General features: G+C 42.9%; 1 protein-coding gene across 2 annotated transcripts in view; it reads right to left on the bottom strand.

The window, feature by feature from the left end:
• The window catches only part of LOC130367951 (tumor necrosis factor receptor superfamily member 22-like), a 29,896-nt gene extending 18,120 nt beyond the window's left edge, over nucleotides 1-11,776 (bottom strand). The window contains exons 1-3 of one of the 2 annotated variants that reach the window (XM_056571008.1): nucleotides 11,653-11,776; nucleotides 9,162-9,261; nucleotides 7,297-7,428 (exon numbers count right to left, since the gene is read on the bottom strand). In XM_056571008.1, the coding sequence (XP_056426983.1) occupies nucleotides 7,297-7,428; nucleotides 9,162-9,261; nucleotides 11,653-11,754 (334 nt within the window). In that variant the 5' untranslated portion in view covers nucleotides 11,755-11,776. Of the gene's footprint in view, nucleotides 1-7,296; nucleotides 7,429-9,161; nucleotides 9,262-10,907; nucleotides 10,964-11,652 lie in introns of those variants that run through there. The other variant, XM_056571009.1, reaches the window with a different exon arrangement.
• Nucleotides 11,777-22,314: the final 10,538 nt, after the last annotated feature.

Raw genomic sequence — 22,314 nt, 5'->3', positions numbered from 1 at the left:
GGAGTAGACAGAAGCAAGGTCGGACGTAGCAGAAGGTCGGGGCAGGCAGCAAGGATCGTAGTCAGGGGCAACGGCAGGAGGTCTGGAACACAGGCTAGGAACACACAAGGAAACGCTTTCACTGGCACAATGGCAACAAGATCCGGCAAGGAAGTGCAGGGGAAGTGAGGTGATATAGGGAAGTGCACAGGTGAAGACACTAATTGGAATCACTGCGCCAATCAGCGGCGCAGTGGCCCTTTAAATCGCAAAGACCCGGCGCGCGCGCGCCCTAGGGAGCGGGGCCGCGCGCGCCGGGACAGGACCGAGGGAGAGCGAGTCAGGTACGGGAGCCGGGGTGCGCATCGCGAGCGGGCGCTACCCGCATCGCGAATCGCACCCCGGCTGGAAGCGGAATCGCAGCGCCCCGGGTCAGTGGATCTGACCGGAGCGCTGCAGCGGGAAGAGTGTAGCGAGCGCTCCGGGGAGGAGCGGGGACCCGGAGCGCTCAGCGTAACAACCGCTATGATCAAACATAGGATCCTCACCAGAGACATTCCACCCATTAAATAGAGGCATCGCCCTGTGGCTCCTGGGATGTATCAGACCATAAAGAAAATGTTGGTAGAGATGAAAGAGGCCGATGTCATCCAAGAAAGCCAGAGTCCGTGGGCTCCACCTTTGGTCTTGGTGAAAAAGAAAGATGGCACCATCCACTTCTGCGTAGACTACCGGAAGCTAAACAACATAACTCATAAAGATGCCTATCCTCTCCCACGCATTGAAGAATCCTTGACTGCGTTGGCGTCTGCCGCCTACTTTTCCACACTGGATCTGATGAGCGGCTACTGGCAAGTGCCAATGGCAGAAGAGGACAGAGAGAAGACCGCATTTGTGACCCCCATGGGCCTCTTCGAGTTCAAAAGTATGCCCTTTGGACTGTGCAATGCACCAGTTACTTTCCAGCGCCTAATGGAGCGATGCTTAGGGCACCTTAAATTCCAGAGTGTTTTATTGTATCTAGATGACGCCATAGTCTACTCTCGAACATATCAGGAACACCTGGATCACCTGAAAGAAGTTTTCCAAGTTCTTATCTGACATGGACTCAAGGTTAAGCCTTCCAAATGTCACTTACCAAAGCCTCAAGTGCACTACTTAGGACATGTCGTCAGTGCTCAAGGAGTCCAGCCTGATCCAGACAAAGTGAGTGTAGTGAAAGAGTGGCCTACACCCAGGACGGTGCGAGACGTCCAAAGTTTCCTGGGGTTTGCTGGATATTACCGGCGTTTCATCCCTCATTTTGCTCAAATTGCCGGACCCTTGACCGAATTACTGAGAAGGACTGCCCGGGATAATTACAATGGGAGGCTTCCCATCCAGCGGGCCGAAGAACAAGAGGATGCCTTCCGAGCCCTGAAGTACCTCCTCACGGAACTCCCCATATTGGCATATCCTGACTACAGCCTGCCGTTCCGCTTATACACAGACGCTAGCTTTGAAGGTCTGGGGACGGTCTTATCTCAAGTGGAAGATGGCAAGGAGAGGGTGATTGCCTATGCCAGCCGGCATCTTCGAGGTGCTGAGAAGAATGATGCTAACTACAGCTCCTTCAAGCTGGAACTCCTGGCCCTGGTTTGGGCTATTACTGAGAAGTTTAAAGACTATCTGGCTGCTACTCCCTTCACGGTCTACACTGATAACAACCCCTTGGCCCATTTGAACACTGCTAAGTTGGGAGCTCTTGAACAGCGTTGGGCCTCTCGGTTGGGCAACTATGACTTTAACATCAAGTACCGCAGCGGAAAAACTAATGTCAACGCGGATGTACTTTCTCGCATGGCCCTGGGAGGAGCACCTCCTGCTGAAGATGTGTGGGAAGATGTAGAAATGCCTCCCTTCTACCGAAGGTTCGTGAGCCAGAATGCTCTAACTACCCAGGCGGGTGACGGATCTGAATCTCCCAAGGTCTCTGAAGATTTGTCTACCTGGAAGATGCTTCAGGATGGGAGCAGAGTTATCGGGGACCTCCTTGACTATTGCCTCCACAAGAAAGTGCCTACTCGGGTGCGGAAGGCCCATGGAGACTTTGAATTGAAGTGACTGTGGCAGCAGAGAAACCTCCTGTTCCTGCACAAGGGGTTGTCTACCGAAATTCCCTAGACCCAGTCTCTGGAGACCGCATACACCAGATTGTGGTTCCTCAGAGGGATGCAGCCATGGTTCTGAATGCTTATCATGACCAATCCGGACACTTTGGGGTCCATAAAACAGAGATCACCGTTAGAAGGAGATTTTACTGGATTGGGATGCGGGGAGACATCGAGAAATGGTGTGCCGAGTGCTCCGTGTGCAACGTGATAAAGAACCCCCGGAGGGACGCAACAGCCCCTTTGCATCCCATCTGTACAGAAAGACCGAATCAAATTGTTGCCTTGGACCATGTGAAGCTGGCCCCCACTCGATCTGGCTATTGTCATGCTCTAACAATGGTGGATCATTATTCCAAGTGGGTGGTCGTGGTCCCCGTCAAGGATCTTACCGCCAAGACTGCTGCACAACTCTTCTATCGGCATTGGATTCAACCGTTGGGGTGTCCCGAATCGGTCCTCACGGATCGGGGAACCGCCTTTGAAGCCCAGTTGTTCCAGGAACTTTGCCGGTTGCATGATTGCAAGAAGATCCGGACAACGGCCTACCATCCCCAAGGAAATTGACTCAATCAAGTGTTCATCCAGATGCTCAGAGCAGCCTCTGTCTCGAAGCACGAAGAGTGGCCCCAGCTGTTGCCAGAACTCCTGGAAATCTACAACAAGGCTGTCCACTGCTCTACGGGGTATACGCCCTTTTTCTTGATCATGGGCCGACACGGCCAATTGCCAAGGGATCGAACCTTTGGCCTACAGGCACCTTTCAACAATTCTCCTCAGATTTCCCAAGGTTGGATGTTAGAGCATCGACAAAGAATTGAGGAAGCCAAGGACATTGTTGAGAAGAAAATGGGTGAAGTTCATGAGCGCCAGCAGAAAGATTATAATCGGCATGCTTCGGCTCAGCCCTTGCAGCTTGGAGATAAAGTGTGGCTCAGAAAATTTCCTAGAACCCATAAATTGGACTCCCTGTGGGAAACGGAGCCATATACCATCACTGCAGTTCCTTACCCTGAAATGGACGTATATGAGATACAAAAAGATGGGTTCGAGCCACAGGTGGTTCACCGGAATAGGATAAAAGTGTGCCGGAAAGAAGATACGATTAGCCCATCGCCTCCTACTCCTCCTTATCCTCCTGCTATTTCTACTTCACCTCCGACAAGGCCTGTGAGAGAGTATGTGCCGGGAGAAGGAATTCATCCCACTATGGACGTTCCTTTGTTCCCATCTCAGCAGCCTACCATGTATTGGGGCATACCGTTCCCAGCTCCATCCAGTCAGCTGACACTGGTCGCACCAACCAGTCAGTTGCCAGTAGCTGTTGCCCCATGTCAACCACCATTGATCGCTACACCCAACCTCAGTCCTGCTCCAGTGACCGCTTCGGACATTGAAGCCACTACTCCATCTGTCTTAAGAGAACCCATCAGTTCTACCGAAGGAAATTGCTCCAGTTTCCAACCCTCCAGCTGGTCCCCCGGACACTGAAGTTCTTGAAGAATCCTCAATTGAAGGAGCTCCTGATGACTCGGAGGTGGTGTTGCGGCGGTCTCAAAGAACTACACAGGGCAAACTACCCATAAGGTACCAGGACTCACATTTAGTACCTGCACACATGGTACCTTTGATAACCCACTTCAATGTTCCACAAATCACTTCCCAGTACTTGCACATAGTACCCTAGATTACTCACTTAATGTACTACTTCAAAATTTCTCTAGTACATACACAAAAACAAATAAATATCTCACTTAAGTAACACTTAGGGAATTGTAGCATATTGATACCCAATTCCTGCCACTGTTAGGTACACTTCTGCTTTTCTTTATTTATTGCATGTATGAGATGCTCTGTCTGGCCAGTAGGTACTCTCGCAAGTACAAAAGTAAACACGTAATTTTCAGAATAACCTATTAGGTTGTTTGAGAAGTGCTCTAGGGGTACGTAGCATGTAGTCGATAGACCCTAGCAGCCCCCCTTACTGTGACCTAGCTTAGGGCTAGCCAGTATACCTTTCGTGTACTAACAGGTAACTTATTGTTGGCATAAAATGTGTGAGATAACAAAATGTCTAGTCAGCTTGAAGCTAACAGTATAGAGAGCTGAACTAATGTCTAGTAAGCTTAAAAAAATGTATAATAAGTTTTATAAAGTTTTATAAGAAGCTAGAAACGAAAGTATAGATAGCTCCTTTACGTGTCTAGATAGCATTCAAGTGTCTAGATAGCATTCAAATGTCTAGATAGTATTCAAATGTTTAAGTAGGATGTCTAGCTTAAATGTAAATAATCCTGTTCTATAGCATCCTGTTCTAATTCTCGTCCTAGTCCCTCTGTCTCAGGAAACAGACGTCGAGGATGACTTATGTTTAGTAAGGGGGCTTGTGGTGTCCCAGTACCGCATTTCATACGGTACTTATTTATCTATGGGTCCCCGTAGCCAGAGTCCCTAGGACTTAGTAATCTCTGTTAGTCAGTCGCCCCTAGTCGCCTCTATTATAGTATATAGATTTCTAATTTGTCCATAGAATAATGTATATAGTATTATTTCTGTATATAAATGGTTAATTACCTGTTTCTATTAGCGTTGCAGGACCTGCGGGTCATGTGACAAGGTGAACTCTATGGTTTTAGCTTAAGGACCTTTGGAGGCCCTCTTACGTCAGTAATCCCATCACACCATGTACTGGTGAATGGCAGACGTTCGGCGCAATCAGAATCGCCACGCCCCCTGCCCATATAAGCGAGTGGCGGCCATCTTCTCGCTCTCTTTCTCCTGGCTCTTGATGAGAGAAGACCTATATAGCAGTAATCACAGTGAGTTAGGCCTGAGCCTTGCGGCAACGGCTGAATGATCTAAATGATAGAGTGTATCATCCCCTAAGCACTCTGCAGTATCACCGGACCCAATATTTCCCCTAAATCCGGACGGATCTGCACATCACTCCCTAAATTCAGAGACTATAAGTTTAATGCAAGGTCCGCAACTTCTGCCAGTCACTAAGCAACCTAAGAACTGTTATATGAGAATGTTACTACGCATTGGATATTGCAAGCACTGCAGTAAAGTTATTCAAGTTCAAGTTAAATCTGCTTGTGGACCTTCAGTCATTTCATTGCACCTATCGCTTCTGGGAAGGGAGGCGATAGGCCGGAACATAGATTCAGCATACCAGCCCTCACCCTGGCGTCACGAATGACGGGGTTAATATTAACCCCTCATATATCAACACCATACCATCCCTATCATACACCCCCCAAGGGCTACCACATATATATAAATATATCTATATATGTTCAAGATCAAGGCAAATCCGGTGTTTACTATTAGCAGAGCAGCGCTCCACTGACTCGGAGAGCGCTCTGCTGAAGTATGAACACAGCGCTCGCTCCCACCTGTCTGATTGATAGGTGGGGAGCTGTGCTGAGCTCCTACCTGTCCTGGCTGCAGTGCCATTTAGGACCGAAATGCTTGCGGCCAGGACTGGTAGGGAGACCCCTGGTGGTTAAGTTTTTAAAGTTAAAATACAGATAAAAAGGAGGCAAAATTTTTAATTAAAAGCAATTGCTAAGTTGTTCATTAGGGATGTATCTTCAATACATTAAAAAAAATTCTGATGAGAGGTATACTTTAACTCAACTGCCGCCCTTCCAACGGATAGGGCGATGGAGCCCCCTTTATCGAAGCACAGCAGCCATGTGAATGAGGCGTCATTTGTTAAAACTTTTGACATGTAGTTCAGAGGTCTCAAAAGTTTAGAATGCGTCAGTTCTCAGCCCAAAAACCATAACCCTGTCAAGTACGCGACAGAGCGCTCCACTGACTCGCTAGACAAAGCTGATTCATTCCATTGATTACGGGCCAGATGAAAACTTGTTGCTGCCCCTGTGTTACACCCCCGCCTCACCTGTATCACCTAGAGCACCCTGTGTATGTGTCCTGCTTATGGAAGTCTGTTAAGATTTCTGAAAATAAAGACTGAAGTTTATGCATCGTTACCGGCGGTGAGTGCATTATCTCCGTTCTTCTATTTACTTCTACTAACATATGGTCTTTGGATTTCCATGATAAGAGCACCTCCGCTTTACATGCTTGTTAATCAGAACTTATACACGTGCTGTATGCTTTCCCCATTACTATACGACTTTCAGTCCCAGTGCATTAGCAGTGCCAGACCCTGTTTTCCTTGTATATTTGTGACAGTATAGCTTTAACCCTTTACTTTTTAGGTCCAACTTTACAGCCTTTAGTAGTAGAAACCAATATATATACAGAATTGGATGGAGATTTTGGAAAACATTTCTTCCAAGAAAATAAATTAAGAATGATGTAGAATGAAATGAGACTGCCAGATTGTAATTGAATTATATCCATGTGTTATTTACTGTGAGGACATCATAGAATGGTGTTGTGGTCCACAGGTTATGCCTCATTCTGCCGACAGCAATTACGGTAGTTTGAATCTCCCAAAATAAATGCACGCTCAGATGGATAAGAACCATTTAGCCCATGTTGTCTGCCCAATATTATGAATACTTTGAATAGTCCCTGGTCCTATCTTATATGAAGTATATCCTTATATCTATTCCATGCATGCTTAAACTCTGTCACTGTATTTGTAGATACCACATCTGCAGGAAGGCTATTCCATGCATCCACTACTCTCTCAGTAATGTAATACTTCCTCATATTACTGCAGAAACCTTTGCCCCTCTAATATAAAACTATAGCCTCTTGTGGTGTTTTTCGCTTTTTAAATATATTCTCCTCCTTTACTGTGTTGATTCCCTTTATGTGTATAAAAGTCTCTCTGTCTTGTCTTTCTCCCAAGCTTTACATGTTAAGCTTCTGTAACCTTTCCTGGTAAGTTTTATCCTGCAATCCATGTACTTCTCTGAAATCTCTCTAGAGTATCTATATCCTTCTGGAGATAAAGACTCCAGTACTGCGCACAATACTCCAAGTGAGGTCTCACCAGTGTTCTGTACAGCGGCATGAGTAGTTCTTGCTCTACTGCTAACACCTCTCCCTATACACCAATGAGCATTTCCCTCTACTGCTAATACCTCTCCCTATACACCAATGAGCATTTCCTTATACTGCTAATACCTCTCCCTATACACCCACGAGCTCCCCTTATAAATGACCAATAGTGGGTATTTACCTTCCCGACATCGGGTACAAGTGAGGCAACGGTCCAGGCCAGTTTCGTACTCACTAAATGTCTTCCCTGGATTGCACATTTCACATACCCCCTGCGTATTAGATATTACACAGTCTTTCTTCACAAAGTTTCCTTAAACAGAGAGAAAACCATGTTATACACTACTGAAGTGGAAAATGTTAGATGTTTTTCCATAGGCATTAAAAAACTCTGATTTCTGAAACTTTGATTGGCCATGCAGTTGAAGTAAGCCAAGAACAAATGAACGGCCAACCATGAAATACATGGGCGAGTCAGGCCCACTAGAGCCGGAACTACTCAGTGTGACAACACAGTACCTTGTACACTGCTCAAAAAAAATAAAGGGAACACTTAAACAACACAATGTAACTCCAAGTCAATGACACTTCTGTGAAATCACACTGTCCACTCAGGAAGCTACACTGATTGACAATCAATTTCACATGCTGTTGTGCAAATGGAACAGACAACAGGTGGAAATTATAGGCAATTAGAAAGACACCCCCAATAAAGGTGTGGTTCTGCAGGTGGTGACCACAGACCACCTCTCAGTTCCTATGCTTCCTGGCTGATGTTTTGGTCACTTTTGAATGCTGGCGGTGCTTTCACTCTAGTGGTAGCATGAGACCCACACAAGTGGCTTGTGCTTACAGACCAACACCGTGTAGGACGTTTGGCATTTGTAAGAGAACACCAAGATTGGCAAATTCGCCACTGCCTGTGGCAGGTTCACACTGAGCACATGTGACAGACGTGTCAGAGTCTGGAGACACCGGGGAGAACGTTCTGCTGCCTGCAACATCCTCCAGCATGAACGGTTTGGCAGTGGGTCTGTAATGGTGTGGGGTGGCACACCTTAATGTGCTTGCCAGAGGTAGCCTGACTGCCATTAGGTACCGAGATGAGATCCTCAGATCCCTTATGAGACCATATGCTGGTGCAGTTGGCCCTGGGTTCCTCCTAATGCAAGACAATGCTAGACCTCATGTGGCTGGAGTGTGTCACCAGTTTCTGCAAGAGGAAGGCATTGATGCTATGGACTGGCCCGCCTGTTCCCCAGACCTGAATATGATTGAGCACATCTGGGACATCAGGTCTCGCTCCATCCACCAATGCCACGTTGCACCACAGACTGTCCAGGAGTTGGCGGATGCTTTAGTCCAGGTCTGGGAGGACATCCCTCAGGAGACCATCCGCCACCTCATGACGAGCATGCCCAAGCGTTGTAGGGAGGTCATACAGGCACGTGGAGGCTACACACACTACTGAGTCTCATTTTGACTTGTTTTAAGGACATTACATAAAGTTGGATCAGCCTGTAGTGTGGTTTTCCACTGTGATTTTGAGTGTGACTCCATATCCAGACCTCCATGGGTTGATAAATTTGATTTCCATTGATAATATTTTTGTGTGATTTTGTTGTCAGCACATTCAACTATGTAAAGACGAAAGTATTTCATACGATTAGTTAATTCATTCAGATCTTAGTGTTCCCTTTATTTTTTTGAGCAGTGTATATGATGTACATATACATAAAAGTGGTTCTCGTAGATTGTAAGCTCTAATGAACAGGAGTGGCTCTTCTGGATTCTTCAAGATCTTGCACAGCTTGACCTTTTTATCTGTAGTTAGTTTCTATATATAATGTACAATATAAAATACAGTGATGTTTATATGGGCCGCACCACTGATTGAGCCTTGGGTCTTCACAATCTATACCTCCGTCATTCTTTTTATTTCAAAGACGACAAAGTAAGAAAGGAACGCATGTTAGAATTTGCACATATACTTTATTAAATGTCTATCTATTTGCACATATCTATCTATTTTACATGTAAACTCACCTGCTGGGCATTTCAGACAACGGATGATCCCATTCTGATAATACGAACTATTACGCGTCATAGTTTGTGTGGTATGTGGGACACAATCCATGCTTTTCAGCTATAAAAAGAGAAATCACATGAACAGTGCATATATGGATTCTATGGGTCATGGGATGGTCCATGAAGTTTTCAGTTTCATCATGGATGTTGTATTCTGTATCTTGGGTTAACCTTAAAGGGGTATTCCAGGAAAAAACTTTTTTTTATATATATATCAACTGGCTCCAGAAAGTTAAACAGATTTTTAAATTACTTTTATTAAAAAATCTTAATCCTTTCAGTACTTATGAGCTTCTGAAGTTAAGGTTATTCTTTTCTGTCTAAGTCCTCTCTGATGACACCTGTCTCGGGAAACGCCCAGTTTAGAAGCAAATCCCCATAGCAAACCTCTTCTAAACTGGGCGTTTCCTGAGACAGGTGTCATCAGAGAGCACTTAGACAGAAAAGAACAACCTTAACTTCAGAAGCTCATAAGTACTGAAAGGATTAAGACTTTTTAATAGAAGTAATTTACAAATCTGTTTAGCTTTCTGGAGCCAGTTGATATATATATAAAAAAGTTTTTTCCTGGATAACCCCTTTAAAGACCAGATCAGTGGTCTTAAACTGTGGCCCTCCAGATGTTGCAAAACCTCAACTCCCAGCATGCCCGGACAGCCAACGGCTGTCCAGGCATGCTGGGAGTTGAAGTTTTGCAACATCTGGTTGGCCACAGTTTGAGACCACTGGCCCAGATGCCAAACGAGCCGATTAGATCCATATAGAAAAGGAAAAAAGGCAAAAAGTGATGGACAAGTTCAAAACAGTATTGAGAATTTTGGCTAAAAAGGACGCACACAAAAAAAAACAAGGCTTCTACAAGGTTTGTAGCACCAATTACTAAGTAGCATTTACCCAAAATGTTGGTAGCCACAAATTTGGAATAACCATAACGGCATCCATTGTTAGTATCTGGTTGACTGACATTGTATAAGGTTATGAACATCTACAGTCTAAAGACAGACCGTCAGTAATGCTGGCAAACTACTTATACCAAGCATTGTTCCCAAGGGGACAGTAGTGATGGATATAAAACAAATGTGTTATCAACAAACAATACATCAATGTGTTATCAACGGAGTTTGCGGGGGGTCCCAGTGGTCGGACTCCACCCCCCCACCCCCTGTTCTAAAACATCTGCAGATAGGGGATGTTTTATGCATGATATATCTCCTTTAACTGGCTGAATGTAGATATGATCTAAGCTAAGTTAAATAACTGGGATCAGATAAATTACACCCATGAGTTCTCGGGGAACTGAGTTCAGTTTTTTTCTGTTACTTGTTTAGAATGTTTAGAGCAAGGTTATTCTCATGGTGGAATGCAGTTCAAATTCAGAACAAAGACACCAGCTAGCCAGATCCCTCAGAGCTGCCATCATAGACCTTTTTGTGGAGGTCAGTATCTCCTCCAATAAGGTGTGTGCTTGAGTAGAACTTCAAACTAGGCCAAGCACCAGGCCCTAGTGTTGGCCAGTGTCAAGACCTTGTGTATAACAATGCTTGAAAGTGAAGAAGACTCAGAAGCATACATATTACTTTTTTTATTTTTTTTTGTCATTTTTGAGTCTTAATGTTTAGTTTTCTGATCTGGAGTCTGAAAGAGTTTAGGGGATCTGATTCTGAAGAAGAATGAGTTAAGGTCAAAGGTCAAGACAATAATCACCAACATGGAGACCCAGGGCTTATGCTTTGGTGGAAAGTATATAAGGCTGGATTCCCATTACGTTTTCCCCCATACGGGAGCGCATACAGCAGGGGAGAGCTAAAAACTTGCGCTCCCATATGCCTTTCGATTCGCTCCCGTATGTAATTCATTTCAATGAACCGACCGCAGTGAAACGTTAGGTCCGGTAGGCTCATTTTTGACCCGCTCCTAAAACCATGGTTGACGTGGCCGTGGTTTTAGGTCCGGTTGTAAAATCACATACGGCGCAAAAATGAGCCTTCCGGACCAGACGTTTCACTGTGGTCGGCTCATTGAAATGAATTACATACGGGAGCGAATAGAAAGGCATCTGGGAGCGCAAGTTTTTAGCTCTCCCCTGCCGTATGCGCTCCCGTATGGGGGAAAACGTAATGGGAACCCAGCATTACATAGGATTGAAGACTGGGTAAAAAAAAAGAGGACAAGAAACTGCCTATGATCCCAATAAATCAGTAAATTGTGAGTTAAAAATTACATTCTGCACTTATTTTATATTTCTGTTTTGAGCTAAAGCTGAATGACAATTAATATTGATACGATGTAACATCCCTCAGTGTTATCCATCTGCTTTCCTAAAATCCACAATGACAAATTCCCCTAGTTTTGCATTGGTAATAAGGCAGAGAATGTATCTAACTTGGCACAATGAAAAAATGTTGTAAGAAGTAATAATGAAAAAAAGAACATTTCATGAATTACTCACCAGATAAAACATAATGGAGCATCGTATGGTCAGTGCAGGCCCGTGGAGACATGTCCACAGATAACTCATGTGTAAGGGCATGCGACAGGTAAGGAGATACATAATGCTGCTGCAAGCTGTGATTGTGTCTGCAGAAAGCAAGTACAAGGAACAGGGAAACAGGAAGAAAAAAAATGAACTATTGCCCATAACAGCTCCCCTGGAGAGAAATCTGATATTATAAATAGAGATGAGCGAACTTACAGTAAATTCGATTCGTCACGAACTTCTCGGCTCGGCAGTTGATGACTTATCCTGCATAAATTAGTTCAGCTTTCAGGTGCTCCCGTGGGCTGGAAAAGGTGGATACAGTCCTAGGAAAGAGTCTCCTAGGACTGTATCCACCTTTTCCAGCCCACCGGAGCACCTGAAAGCTGAACTAATTTATGCAGGAAAAGTCAGCAACCGCCGAGCTGAGAAGTTCGTGACGAATCGAATTTACTGTAAGTTCGCTCATCTCTAATTATAAACAAAGACATTTTTCCGAACTGCGGTTCAATAAAAAGTACTGAAAGTTAACCCCTTAAGGACGCAGCCCTTTTTCCCCTTAAGGACTGAGCCCTTTTTCGCAATTCTGACCACCGTCGCTTTACGAATTAATAACTCGAAAACGCTTTTACCAAATATTCTGATTCTGAGATAGTTTTTTTCGTGACATATTCTACTTTATTTTGGTGGTAAATTTTCGCCGATACTTGCATCCTTTTTTGGTGAAAAATCCCCAAATTTAATGGAAATTTGAAAAATTGTGCATTTTTCTAACTTTGAAGCACTTTACTTGTAAGGAAAATGGATATTCCCAATAAATTTTATTTTTCTTCACAAATACAATATGTCCACTTTATGTTGGCATCATAAAATGGACAAATTTTTGCTTTTTGAAAAAAATTTGAGGGCTTCAAAGTAGAGCAGCAATTTTCAAAAATTTCATGAAAATTGCAAAATCTGAAGGGACAGATATTACAGAACTACAACTCCCAGCATGCCTGGGCAGTCTAGGCATGCTGAGAGTTGTAGTTTGGCAATATCTGGAGGGCTATCATTTGGGCACCACTGTAACAGTGGTCTCCAAAATGTGATCCTCCAGATGTTGCAAAACTACAACTCCCAGCATGCCCAGACAGCCTTTAGCTGTCTGGGCATGCTGGGAGTTGCAGTTTGGCCTTCCTAGTGGTTGCCACAGTAAAGATCGATTTACTTTCACTTTCATTCCCCCCTCCCACCGTCGTTCCCTACCTGTGCCTGTCTCCAGCGATGATCGGGGGGTCCCCACGCATCTTCTCCTCCAGGTACCGGCCTCCATCTTCTCCCCACGTTCCCCACGACATCCAGGGGTGGGCAGAACGGGGGTTGCCAACCCACAGTCCTGCGCTGCCATTGGTCAGAATCAGTTCTGACCAATGGCAGGGGATAGGAGGAGATCGCAGCACTGCAACCTCGCTCCTAGCCCTCAGGATGATCGGGGCTGTCACTGACAGCTCCGATCATCCCTATTTTCCGGGTGATCAGGTCACCAGAGACCCGATCTGCCCGGAAAAGCAGAAAATCGCATGTCCGAATTGAGCCGACATGGGGGGCCCAGGACCACCCTGGGCGATGTGCCGGGATGCCTGCTGAATGATTTCAGCAGGCATCCCGGTCCGGTCCCCAACCGTCTAGCAGCGGGGACCAGAATTCCCACGGGCGTATGCGTACGCCCCACGTCCTTAAGGACTCGGGATGCAGTGCGTATGCATATGCCCGGCGTCCTGAAGAGGTTAAAGGAATGCACTCACCACACTGATTTAACAGGTGGCCATCTGCTTGGATCTTTATTCAATCCGGGATCGCGAGGTACACAGCTAGTCAAGCATCACAAACAGCAGGCACACAAGAGAGATCCAAGAAGTGTTGAGGAGCATAACTGTTAATTCTGCACCCGGATCAGATGGTCTGGTATTTGAGGTTTACAGAAATTTAAGCAATCCTCTCTTGTCTTTCCTTTTGGAGGTATATCATGAATCCTTGATAGTGGGGAGTTTGTCTCCCTCAATGCTAGACACAATTATTATATAAATACCAAAAAAGGGAAGGCGAATGAGAACATGGACACATTCAGACCAATTTCCCTTTTAAATACGGATAGTAAGCTGGGAAACACTAAAGCATGGAGGTACTCTATCTACCACACAAGAATCTGACCGAGAATTTAGCCAAGGAGTGATACCCTCTCAGCACTCCAGAAAATAGTAGAAATAGACAATCAGTGGTTTGGCTTCCTCTCCAGGCCTAGATACGAGTGTGTTGGGCTGTATTGGGTGGGTGTATGTATTTATGAGTATGTCAATGTGTATGTATATAAATGTGTGAATGAATGAGAAGAGAATGAATGAGAGTGACAATATAGTTAATCTGCTTGTGGTTTAGAGGATGGGGGTTGAAAATGTATTGTGGGTTAGTTAGAATGTGACTATGTAGAGGTGTGAAACTATGGAGGTGAAAGATGTGGTGTGACTCTGTATCAAATAAATCAATGTCTATGTCCAAGATATGAAAAATAATAATTTTATTGAGCTACAGTATAAAATTACATAAAATGGGAGTGCAGGATCCTTGCACTCACTAAGGCAATTACACTAATCAGATACAGTAAGTTGCCTAAGTTAGAATTAATAAAACATATGCGGCAAGTGTGATATATGTCCAGATAATAATTAGTACCAGTGGAGTGTGGTAAGAGCGCCTGCAGTGCACTTGCAGGCACTGGAGGCCCCCTATTTGGAGCCCACTGTTCGTGCAAAGAGCAACGCAGTTCAATAGACAAGTATAGTCAATAGGTTTAGCTGAATCCACCGGCCCTCTGGGTCACAACAGCGCGGCGGCTGTATAATAAGGTGAATATAGGCAGCACGGCAGCTGTCAATGACAAATCACAGCACGGCGGCTGTCATGAGATGAAGTCCGGCCGGTACACAGTACCGTTTACCCTTAGATGGAGGATGTGGCGGTCCTCAGTGTTGGAGTCGGGTACAGCGGTGCAGGGTCAGGTTCCAGTGGTCCTGGAGCCAGGCAGTAGTGGAGTTGGAGGATATGGCAGTCCTCAAAGATGGTGTCGGGTGCAACGATGCAGAGTCCGGTTGCAGCGCTGCTGGAGTCAGAGGATATGGCAGTCCTCGGTGGTAATGTCGAGCCCAGCGGCGCAGGATCCAGGTGCAAGGGAGCACGTCCCGGAGTCCAGATGTAGGTCTTAAGTGGGAACGCCCGCTCCTAGGTCTGGTGCCTATGTGGAGGAGCGGTGAGTGCGGTGGAAATACAGCTGTGATGCCGGTCTGGGTCCCGGTGCAGTAGAGTAAGTTGCAGGGTGCTTCGCTGATGGTGCTAATATTATCTGTGTATGGATCAGACCCGTTTCGGTCCGCCTAGGACCTTCCTCAGTGATCATGAAGTATGCAATGAGTGTAGGTGCTTATATATGAGCAAATTTGGCGGGAAAAGGTAGTTTGAGCCAAAACCCGGTTAGGACCATTTGGATATAGACAGGTGTGTGAATGGAAGATCAGGAATGGAGTTGTCTGGATGGGTATGATTAGTAAATGAATGGTGATCAGAGTCATAATTTACTATATGAATCAGTGTGTATGAGTATACAGTGACCCCCCGACTTATGATGGCCCCGACATATGATCATTTCAATATATGATGGCCTCTCAGAGCCCATCGTATGTTGAAGGCAGCATTAACATATGATGCTGCTGTGTGTCGGGTCCATCGTACAAACAGCTATCTGACAGCGCTGACAACTTCAGCAACTGACAGATAGTTGTATAATGTCCCCGTGTGCCCCGTTCTGCCTCCTGTTACTCACATGCTGTCCTGCTAACTCACGCAGGCTTCCACTGTGAGTTCCATGTAAGCCCCGCCCCCCAGTGCAGCCATAGCCAATAGCCTGCAGCATCTTGCTGCAAGCATCCAATGAGCTGCTGGCTGCCCTCCCCTTCCTTTCCTATAGAGCTGTAGTCGGTAGGATGGTAATGGAGGACATTCTGTCCCCCCTGAAGGTATTTAAAGAACTGTACAGTACTGTATGCGATGTCACACATCACATACAATACATATACACACTATACACCCCATACATCAATGTTTCCCTATCAGTGTGCCTCCAGCTGTTGCAAAACTATAACTCCCAGCATGCCCAGACAGTCAATGGCTGTACATGCATGCTGGAAGTTGTAGTTGTGCAACAGCTGGAGGCACCCTGGTTTGTTAAACACTCCCCATACACTCCACATACAATGGTCATCCCAGAACCAATTAGCAGTTTCCCATAGAGATATGTATTCAACATACAATGGTTCCAAGGCCCCAGAACCAATTACCATTTTTACATAGACATATGTACTCGACATATGATGGTTTCAACATATGATGGTTCTCCTGGAACCAATTAATATCATATGTTGAGGGACCACTGTATATAAGTGTGGGGTGAGTCTATGTGGATATATAGGGGGAATGAGGTGTTGTATTTGGAGGAGACTGTGTACGGATGAGTATAAATGAATGGATATTATATCATGGTGAATATTCTAGTCTGGTCACCATGTGTTATAAGGATAGGAATCATTAAAGAGAGGAATACTAAAATACTAAAATAATATGAAGTAAGATAAAAAAAATTGTAAATAATAAATAAAAACAACAATAATAATAATAATAATAAAAATAAAAATAAATAATAAAAATAAAATAAAATAAAAATAGAAATATAAAAAAATTTAATATTAAAAAAAAAAAAATATATATATATATATATATATATAAAATATAAAAAAAATAGAAAAATAAAACAAAATAAAAAAAATAAAAAATATAATAATAAATAAATTAAAAATAATAAAAATCAATTCAAATAAATGAAATATAAAAATAAAATATTAATAAAAAATTATATCAATATTAATAAAAACAATATCAATATTAATAAAAATAATAATAATAATAAACATTATACAAATTATAGAAATGTTATAAAAATTATGGTAAAATTGTATGATAAAAAATTATGATAAAAGATTTTGATGCAAAGATGTGATAAAATCTATATGATGGGGAAAATAATACTCAAAGGAAGCCAAAGATCTCCATCTCTGAGTTTAAGCCATATGGTGCTATTGATTGGAACTCGTAAATGTTTCTACTTTCTATGCGTGACATCTTTGTGATGTGGTTCCCGCCTCTCCAATCTTTTTTGACTGATTGGATTGCTGAAAAGGTTATACCTGATGGATCTTGGTTATGGTGTTCTTTAAAATGAGAAGATAATGAGTGGTTCATAAATCCTGTTTTGATGTTATAGATATGCTCTTTTATTCTTGTCTTTACACTTCTTTTGGTCCGTCCTATGTACTGCTTTTTGCAAGGACATGTGATGATGTAGATAACGGAGGCGTTAACTGTTGAGGTCACTGTTTCTGTCCTCTTCTGGAAGGTGGTTTGTTTGCAGTTGGTACATTTTCCACATCTGAAAAAACCTTGTAATGCCAACCATGTCTGAGACATCTCTTGTTTCTTGTTCAAAATAGGCTGCTTCGTGGTTGGTGCGATCTTCAGACCCAGGTTTGGTGCCTTAGTGTAGATTATTTTTGCCTTATCCGTCAGCATGGTAGCTAGTACTTTATCTTGTTTCAACAATGGCCAGTATTTGTTAATAATGCGTTCGATTTTTTTGTGTTGATTGTTGTAAGGTAAGATGATCTTCATTGGTTGTTTGTCTTCGTCTCTAGTTGTGATTTCTCTTTCTTCGAAGTAGGTCAATCCTATCTTGTTTCCGGATTTTTTCTAGAGCTGAGGTGATTATTTCTTCTGGGTAATTCTTCTGTTTAAACTCTTTAGTCAGGGTCTTGGCTTCTTCTTCAAACTTCTCTTCGTTTGTGCAATTTCGCTTCAGTCTCCTAAACTGGCCTTCAGGTATGTTGATTAACCATTTTGGTAAATGACAGCTTTCAAACAGAATGTATGAATTTTTTGCAGTTGGTTTTTTATAGGTTTGGCACTCCAGTTTTTTTCCTTTAACAGATATTTTTAAATCTAAAAACTCCATGTAAAATGTGCTGATAAAAGGGGTAAAAATGAGGTTAAAATCATTGGAATTGATATGATTTAAAAAAGTTTGGAGATCTTCATTGGAACCTCGCCATACCATTAGAATGTCATCTATATATCTCTTCCAGAGGACCAGATCTGCGCCTAGGAATGGGGAGATATAGATGGACTCCCATCCCGCCATGAACAAGTTAGCATAGCTTGGCGCAAATCTGGTCCCCATAGCGGTCCCGACTTTCTGGCGGTAAAATTTGTTGTTAAAACAGAAATAATTGTGGGTTAAAATGAACATAATACTTTAAGTTAAAAAAACAATTTGTAATAGTGGCATATCTTCATTTCCAGATAAAATGTTAAAAACTGCTTGTGGGCCTTGTTCTTGATTAATGCATGTATATAGTGAACTTACGTCCAAGGTTACCAAGGTTGTCCATCCTTCTTCCCATTGTAGATTTTCCACTAGTTTTATTGTATCCGTCGTATCTTTCAAATATGATGTTGTATTTTTCACATATGGCTGGAGGAAACTATCAACATACTGTGATAAATTTGAAGTGAGGGATTGAATACCAGAAACTATGGGTCTCCCAGGTGGTTCTATAGGATTTTTATGTACTTTAGGTAGGCAGCAAAATAGTGGGAGTCTTTTTTCTGTATTTAGTATAAAATCAAACTCGTTCTTGGTTAAGATCTTCTCTTTCAGTGCCTCTGTGCATAGTTCCTCCAATTCTATGGCATACTGTGGTGTTGGGTCCTTAGGTAGACATTCGTATGTGTCTTGATCTTCCAGCTGTCTATGGCACTCTTTAACATATTTTACTGTGTCCCAGATGACGATTGCGCCTCCTTTGTCTGCCGGGCGTATAGTTATTTGGTTTTCCTCCTGTAGTTGTTTTATAGCTGTTACTTCTTTCCTGGTTAAATTGTTCCGTATTTTAGTAGAGGTGTCCAATTTTCTCACTTCATTCTCTACTGCTATCCTAAAGGCGTCCATTTCGCTGCTGACTTCCTGCGGAGGATAAAATGTTGACTTCTTTTTTAAATTGGAGTGCAAATAGTGACTATCCATTGTTGATTTCTTTTCTATTGGATTCCTGATGAAAAACTTCTTTAAGCACAGATTTCTGATGAACTTCTTTATTCCAATGTATGTATCGAATTTGCTGGCTTTTTTAGATGGGGCGAATTTTAACCCTTTGTTTAGAAGTCTTTCTTAGTCTGTGGTGAGTGTTATATCACTTAAGTTTATTATAGCTGTATCTAATAATTGTTGGTTATTCCCGTCCTTTTCTTCCGAATTGGTGTCTCCTCCAGATCTATGAGCTCGTTTTCTATGTCTAGTTCTCTTTTTCTTTGTTTTTTTTGGCTTCCATTCTGTGTTAGCATTAGTTGTGGGCTTGGTGTATATACTCTGTTCTGAGACGTGTTCTTTGGGGACTTAATGTGTGGGATTTTTCTTGATGCGTTTTCTGAGGGTCTTCTCTCAGTGTTTGATGTACTTGGGCTGCTATTGTAATTTCGTTCCTTTTCTTCTCCTGGTTTGGTATATTCAAAATTTCTGCCTGTTGGGGTCGGATGGGTTGTTTTATTTGTGGTTCTGGTTCCTTCTGTGGTTCTGATGATCTTTCTTGTGGATGGTACCTTGGTTTGTAATGGTGGTGGTAGTTCAGCAATCCAATCAGTCAAAAAAGATTGGAGAGGCGGGAACCACATCACAAAGATGTCACGCATAGAAAGTAGAAACATTTACGAGTTCCAATCAATAGCACCATATGGCTTAAACTCAGAGATGGAGATCTTTGGCTTCCTTTGAGTATTATTTTCCCCATCATATAGATTTTATCACATCTTTGCATCAAAATCTTTTATCATCATTTTTTATCATACAATTTTACCATAATTTTTATAACATTTCTATAATTTTTATAATTATTATTATTATTATTATTTTTATTAATATTGATATTGTTTTTAATAATATTGATATTTTTTATTTTAATATTAATATTTTAATGTTATATTTCATTTATTTGTATTGATTTTTATTATTTTTAATTTATTTATTATTTTTTTATTTAATGTTATTTTATTTTTCTATATTTATATATATATATATATATATTTTATATTTTTTTATATTTCTATTTTTATTTTATTTTTATTATTTATTTTTATTTTCATTTTTATTTTTATTATTATTATTATTATTGTTATTTTTATTTATTATTTACTATTTTTTATCTTACTCAATATTATTTTAGTATTCCTATCTTTAATGATTCCTATCCTTATAACACATGGTGACCATACGACCAGACTAGAATATTCACCATGATATAATATCCATTCATTTATACTCATGCGTACACCTACACAGTCTCTTCCAAATACAACACCTCATTCTCCCTATATAGCCACATAGACTCACCCCACACTTATATATACTCATACACACTGATTCATATAGTAAATTATGACTCTGATCACCATTCATTTACTAATCATACCCATCCAGACAACTCCATTCCTGATCTTCCATTCACACACCTGTCTATGTCCAAATGGTCCTAACCGGGTTTTGGCTCAAACTACCTTTTCCCGCCAAATTTGCTCATATATAAGCACCTACACTCATTGCATACTTCATGATCACTGAGGAAGGTCCTAGGCGGACCGAAACGCGTCTGATCCATACACAGATAATATTAGCACCATCAGCGAAGCACTCTGCAACTCACTCTACTGCACCGGGACCCAGACCAACATCACAGCTGTATTTCCACCGCACTCACCGCTCCTCCACATAGGCACCAGACCTAGGAGCGGGCGTTCCCACTTAAGACCTACATCTGGACTCCGGGACGTGCTCCCTTGCACCTGGATCCTGCGCCGCTGGGCTCGACATTACCACCGAGGACTGCCATATCCTCTGACTCCAGCAGCGCTGCAACCGGACTCTGCATCGTTGCACCCGACACCATCTTTGAGGACTGCCATATCCTCCAACTCCACTACTGCCCAGCTCCAGGACCACTGGAACCTGACCCTGCACCGCTGTACCCGACTCCAACACTGAGGACCGCCACATCCTCCATCTAAGGGTAAGCGGTACTGTATGCCGGCCTGACTTCATCTCATGACAGCCGCCGTGCTGTGATTTGTCATTGACAGCTGCCGTGCTGCCTATATTCACCTTATCATACAGCCGCCGCGCTGTTGTGACCCAGAGGGGCGGTGGATTCAGCTAAACCTATTGACTATACTTGTCTATTGAACTGAGCTGCTCTTTGCACGAACAGTGGGCTCCAAATAGGGGGCCTCCAGTGCCTGCAAGTGCACTGCAGGCGATCTTACCACACTCCACTGGTACTAATTATTATCTGGACATATATCACACTTGCCGCATATGTTTTATTAATTCTAACTTAGGCAACTTACTGTATCTGATTAGTGTAATTGCCTTAGTGAGTGCAAGGATCCTGCACTCCCATTTTATGTAATTTTATACTGTAGCTCAATAAAATTATTATTTTTCATATCTTGGACATAGACATTGATTGATTTGATACAGAGTCACACCACATCTTTCACCTCCATAGTTTCACACCTCTACATAGTCACATTCTAACTAACCCACAATACATTTTCAACCCCCATCCTCTAAACCACAAGCAGATTAACTATATTGTCACTCTCATTCATTCTCTTCTCACTCATTCACACATTTATATACATACACATTGACATACTCATAAATACATACACCCACCCAATACAGCCCAACACACTCATAGCATATCTAGCCCTGGAGAAGAAACCAAACCACTGATTGTCTATTTCTACGGATAGTAAGCTATTCGCAAAAGTACGGGCCAGGCGGTTAGCTAGGGTTATTAGTCAAATAATAGGGGAGGAGCAGAAGGGTTTCATTCCAAGGAGGAATATGTATGGAAATGTTAAAAAAAGTGTTTTGGAATATGCAGACAGAAGGGGGGGGGGGGGGGGGGGGCGTTCCATCGTGTCCCTTGACACCAATAGAGCGTTTGACAGGGAGGAATGGGTCTGTTTAAAGTGTTAAAAGCATTTAATTTGGGAGATTTTATTCGAGGGGTCCAAACTATTTTCAGCACACCTATACAAGGCTCCTTCTGGCACTCTGACATCAGCGCCATTTGTCTGCAGCACCGCCCGGCTTATGAATATCCATCCCCTCCCTCCTCAGTGGAGTCCAGTACAGAGCGGGGAGGAGAGGAACAGTCGGAGGGAGGGGATGAATATTCATAAGACGGGCAGTACGGCGGACGAGTGGCGCTGACGTCAGAGTGCCAGAAGGAGCCTTGTAACCCCGCCCATGCCAGTTATCTTTTTTGTGGAAATGCAAATGATCTGCTAACGGGTGAACAGCGGGATGGATCCGGGCATGGTAGGCAGCAAATTGATCAGTGTTACGACAGTTTTCCTTTAACCCCTTAAGGACCACGGGTTTTTCCGTTTTTGCACTTTAATTTTTTCCTCATCACCTTCTAAAAATCATAACCC

This window comes from Hyla sarda, chromosome 4 (assembly GCF_029499605.1).
Source record: "Hyla sarda isolate aHylSar1 chromosome 4, aHylSar1.hap1, whole genome shotgun sequence".
Lineage (NCBI taxonomy): Eukaryota > Metazoa > Chordata > Amphibia > Anura > Hylidae > Hyla > Hyla sarda.
The sequence above is the reverse complement of the archived record's forward strand: the minus strand, read 5'-3'. Positions and strand labels throughout refer to the sequence as shown.